The 5,660-nt window shown below is 41.8% G+C and overlaps 1 protein-coding gene across 1 annotated transcript in view; it reads right to left on the bottom strand.

The window, feature by feature from the left end:
- SMS (spermine synthase) overlaps positions 1-5,660 on the bottom strand; it is a 32,513-nt gene that overhangs the window by 15,709 nt on the left and 11,144 nt on the right. The window contains exons 5-6 of the mRNA XM_027771116.1: positions 5,139-5,284; positions 4,557-4,646 (exon numbers count right to left, since the gene is read on the bottom strand). Of these exons, the coding sequence (XP_027626917.1) occupies positions 4,557-4,646; positions 5,139-5,284 (236 nt within the window). The remainder of the gene's footprint in view (positions 1-4,556; positions 4,647-5,138; positions 5,285-5,660) is intronic.

Raw genomic sequence — 5,660 nt, 5'->3', positions numbered from 1 at the left:
CACCACAATCCCTTCTCCATTCTCTTCTCGGGATCTTGGGCATGCACGCACATGCGCCCTGCAAGAGTTTAAGCCACCGGGTCCAGGATTTGAACAGCAGTAGACAAAATGGGAGTCCAGCGACATAGCCATTACGCCATCTGCTGGTCCCCCAACCCATATGTGGGGAGCCAAGAAGGAGACTTGAGGAACGTGTAGGATGTGACCACTAGATGGAGACCAAGGTTATTGTCTAGACCTAACCTTGGGTGTCTAAATTGTTACGTGCAGAATGTTCCAAGTATTGTTGCAACAACCTGATAAACTCAGCAAGGACTTTTGAGTCCCACGTTAAGGAAGCCAAATGTTTCTGTATAAAACACAGCAATAAACTTAACTCGTGGCTGACCAGTACTGACTGGCAGTCCTCCCATTTCTATCCTGTCTTCTTGTCTTTTCTTTAATCCTCGCCCCCCAACTCAGGAACTGTTCACCATCGGCAGGTCCACACCCATATATTTTTATCCCAGGTTCCTTCAATCCACATTTTTAAAAGAATTATTTATTTAGGGGGCCAGCAGGTGGCATGGTGGTTAATGGTGCTGGACTGCCATGTGGACGACCACACTTCAAGTCCCAAACCTGGCAGCTTGTTTTCTCACGTTCCTTCTCTTTCTCTCTCACTCAGTCCCTCTTTGGCCAAATTACAATAAATAAATAAAGTTAAATAAAATAATTTTCTTTAAAAAAATAAAATTATTTAATTTTATTTATCATTATTATTTTTTAATTTGTTATAGGGCACATGTACTCACCACAGAGAGAAAGAAGGGGGGTGGGGAAGTGAGAAAGCAAGCTGTAAGGTCTGGTACTCGAATCAGTTGGCCATGTTGGGAGTCCAGTGCTTTGTTCACCATTCTACCTGCCGGTTCTGACACACAACGTTTTAATCTCCATTGATATGCTCATAATTTTTCCATATGCTCATAGATTTTTATACTCACCTACACATAAACACAAATGTGTGCTCTCTTTTGTAAAACTTGGGTCACATACACCATTCTGAACTTGGATAATCTCAGCTAACATCTGAGAAATGACAACATTTTTTTCAAAATACATCATTCCACTAAAAATGCTCTACTCTCGTCATCACCAAACCTTAGCCTTTTCATGTATGGCCTCCATGCGTCTTTATGTCTATGAGCTAGGTATTCAAGCACTGGGTTGCCCAGGTAAAAAGCCAGGTGTATTTCTATTTTTAGTTTTGATAGCAATTCACACTCCAAATGGCAAAGCATGCGAAGGCTTATTTCCTTGAATCATTCTGCCTGTCCCCCCAAGTATGGCATATTGTCCCTCTCAATTTTATCAAGTTGTCGGGAACCAGCAGTTAGCGTAATGGCTATGTCACTGGACTCCCACATAGTCAACCGCGGTTCGTGTCCCGGACCCGGTGGCTTAAAACTCACGCCGGGCACGTGTGCGTGCGTGCCCAAGATCCCAAGAGGAGAATGGAGGAGAAGGAATAACAGCATGACCACCCCCCCTGGGGGGTGATTTATCACTTTCTGTCTCTATGTCTCTCTCTGTCTGGCTGGCGAGCGCACACACCCTATAGCGAAAACCTCTCCCCCCAAAAAAATTTTATCAAGTTGTTAATGTCATCACATGAACTTTCTGAGTCACCAACAGGCATAGACTCCCACATGGCTGACCACAGTTCAAGTCCCGGACCTAGCAATTTGAAATTCATGCTGGGTATGTGTGTATGCATTCACCAAATCCCAGAAGGATTATGAAGGAGAAGGAATTGTGTCTTGGCCATCCCCCCCCAGGGGGTAATTTCTTACTTTCCCTCTCACTGTATGTCTCTCTGGTGAGATCACACATGCCCTATGGCAAAATCCTAAAAAAAAAACTCCACTAAATATGATCAAATTCCTTGTCATCTGTTAATATTTTTCTTTATTCATATAATGAATTATAATACAACATTACTTAAAATTCACATCTTTTCATGTCTTGACTAAATCCTACTCAATTCTTTAAACAACCTGGCTAGATTTAACTTACTAGTCTACTTGGAAATTTTGTACTTACATAAAAATCAATCCATAGTTTTCATTTATGACCTTGATTTTAGCATTGAGGTTATTCTACCATTATTTTAAAAAGGGAGGAGCTTTAGAACATTTTCTATTTTCTAAAATATATTGAACAGTACTCATCTGTTTTGCAAATGATAAACAGCTGCTAAGACCTGGAATCTTTTTAATGGCCAAGGGGCTTGCCTGTCCCAGGCGAAGGTGGCTGGGTGGCCTCTCTTCTAGTCCAACTACACAGACAAGGCACTTCCCCCACCCCAACTCCTTGAGGGTTTCAGAACTCTCAGCCTCAGAAGACTTTTCCAGGCTCCCACTGGTAGCTGTGCTGTTCCACACAGAAAGCAGAGGGAAAAAAAGGCATTGTGGTGGGACCAACAGTTGGCGTAATGGCTGTCGCTGAACCTCCCATGTAGTCGACTAAGGGTCGAGTCCCAGACCCAGTGGGTTTAACTCACACTGGGTGCATGGTGCATGTGTGTGCGTGCTCAAGATCCTGAGAGGAGAATGGAGGAGAAGGAATTGTGGTGTGGCCATCTCCCCATGGGGGATGATTTCTCACTTGCTGTCTCTCTATCTTTCTGGCAAGCACACATACCCTATAGCAAAAATCTCTCAAAAAAAAAAAGAAAAGAAAAGAAAAAGAAAAGGCACCGGGGCCCCAATTTCCAGTTTCCTCAAGTGTCTGTAAGTAACAGCACTACGTGTTTCCCTTGCCTCAAACATCCAGCAGTTTCAGTCCTCACTGTCCTTGGTGCCCTTCCTCATTTGGTCAGCTCTGAGACCAGAAATTGCTTTCCAACACCATTAATAAATCTCACTAATATCCGGCCTCTAATAACAATCAACAGCTCAGCTGTCCTGCTGCTTTGGTCTGAGGTTCTGTTGTTTATTTGTTTTTCCACCCTTAACTCAGTTAAACAAACAAACAAACAAAACCACAGGTGGTGTCATAGTTCAGGCAGTGAACTCCCACATGGCTAACTGCAGTTTAAGTCCCAGGCCTGGAGGGTTGAAAATCAAGCCAGGTATATGTGCATACATAGTCGAAACCGAGGAGAATGCAGGAGAGGGGACTGTGGCATAGCCATCCTCAGGGGGTGATTTCTCACTTTCCCTCTTAATATCTCTCCCTGTCTCTCTCCAGTGAGCACACGAGTCCAACGGCAAAAACCTGGGAGAAAAAAAAAAAAAAAGAAAGAAAGCCACATAAGGAGCGAGAGAGAGAGAAATCCCTCTCCTAAAGTTATCTTAAATAAATTCCCTTTAAACACTTGAACTTCACCCATATAACAGAAATATTAATCTCTAGGTACAGATATGAGGATTAAACACAGCAGACCAGGGTTTGGCACATTATTTGCAAACAATGGTAACTTTGAGCTCACTTACCAATGTTGCCATGCTCAAAGAATCAAATTCCTCCCTTCCTCCTTTTGTTTTCCCCAGAGATTTTTGCTATTAGGGTACATGCACTCACCAGAAAGGCAGAGAGAGACAGAAAGCAAGAACTCACTCACACACACACACATACACACATACACACACCCCGGGGGGAGTTGGCCACTCTGCAATCCTTTCTCCTTTGTTCTTCCCCTAGAACCTTGGGCCCATGTGCCCAATGTGTCCCATTGGGCACATGTGCCCAATGTGAGTTTCAAGCCACTGGGTCCGGGACCCAAACCACAGATGGCCATGTGGGAATCCCGCGATATAACTGCTATGCTATCTTCTGGTCCCCTCATCCCTTTTCAAATACCTGTGTAAGCTAAATATGTATCTTTCTTTCCCTTCTGCTCACAAAACCACCACAGCTGATTTTTAATGTAGCTATCATTTTTCTCTCAACTTAAAAAATTAAGATACACATATCATGAGATCAAATTTAGATGCACACACATTAGGAAAGAAGGGGGGATTAAGTAATTTACATTTGAACAAATTAAATCTCAAATCTAAATTGTTTATAAATCTGGAGATACACATTTAAGAGTCTTTAAAGTGTTTGTTTGGTATCTTGCTCTAACCAGCACTGATGAGTCAACTTTTAGCACAGTAGAGTTCAGGACAGAAAATAACTGCTTATTAGCAAGGAGCAAATTTTCCTCCCTCAAACATTTTAATCACCTTCATGTACCAATGAAATATACATTCCTCTGAAAGACCTAGGCTTAAAGATTTTTTTAGGACAGAAAGACAAAAGGTAGCATAGTTACCAGATCATAAAAAGGTACACAATATCTTTTATTCTAGAATTGGTATTTATCAATTCAGAAGATTTGGAATGGGTGGTCTTGTTTTTATCTGTATATACCTAGCCTAACTGCAAATATTCATATAACTCACATAAAGAAACAAATCTACTTATCTTCTTAACTAATTATACTAACAGCTGTTTTAAGAAGGCAGAATTCTGATCAATAACAAAACATTATCAGTTGACTTATGTGTTAACCAAAAAAACGCAGTTACCTGATAGCAGTCTCCCTTAAGATTGTCTAAGACGTCACCACACGTTTTTCGCATGTATTTCTTACATCCATCAATCACCATTTGGTCAATGTCCAAAACTGGTTAAGGAGAATTTAGATATATCAAAGAATTGTGAAATAGTAACATTTTAAAGAAAAGGTTAAGACAAACATATTCGTTGTATAATACTAATTTGGATATCAAGAGTAAACAAAAAAAGATGACTAAAACGGTGATTTTATTTCACACTAAAGACAATGAAAAGGAACTGACGTTTCTTCTCATGAACTGTCTTCGGGAAGCTATTTGGACAACTGCTGAGCAGTAGACATGGTGCCAAAGTTACTGGCTCTTCGATCAGAAAAACACGGTATGACTTTCCTGACGACCTCACAGATTATGCTGGCTTCTTTGTCGGTGGCCACATAAAAGACTACTGGTATAAAACTGAAATGTTTCTTCAAGGCAGTCGCTGACAAGTTTGCCTGAGCTTGTGGTGGCATTAACTCAAGTTTTAAGATATGAAAGGAAAGAAGGAAACAATAGCCCACTGAACTTGCTCTCTTATACGACAAAGGATATCTCTACCATAGTGACCATCTTTGGTTTCAATTTGACTATTTCACATAATATGCCGCCGTCTCCACCTCCCAGAATCAGTACATCCTTGCCAGTGTAATCTTCTTTGCCGCTGCCCATGATGGCCCGGGTATATGCCACTGCCAAATCTAGAGGGAGAAACAGATCCAAAATGGTGACGCCACCCAGAAACATACAGCAGCTGACCCCACCACCCTAGCCAGTGCTGGAATCAAGTCTCGTATGTAAAATGTTCACTTTCAATCGCCAAAAACTGTCAACATGCAAGGTCAACATTTTTTCTTTTTAGATAAAGGACTTTGCATCAATCCTGCTCATCTGACACCTAGTAAAAATGAACATTGGTGGGAAGAATATCCAGTCTTAAGAATGTGTTGATTAGGGAACCAGCAGTTAGTGTAATGGCTATGTCGCTGGACTCCCACGTAGTCGACCGCGGTTCAAGTCCTGGACCTGGTGGCTTAAAGCTCACGCCGGGCGCGTGTGCATGCGTGCCTAAGATCC

This window comes from Tupaia chinensis, unplaced genomic scaffold (assembly GCF_000334495.1).
Source record: "Tupaia chinensis unplaced genomic scaffold, TupChi_1.0 Scaffold000184_1, whole genome shotgun sequence".
In the NCBI taxonomy this organism is placed as follows: domain Eukaryota; kingdom Metazoa; phylum Chordata; class Mammalia; order Scandentia; family Tupaiidae; genus Tupaia; species Tupaia belangeri.
This window is presented reverse-complemented; position numbering and strand designations above follow the sequence as displayed.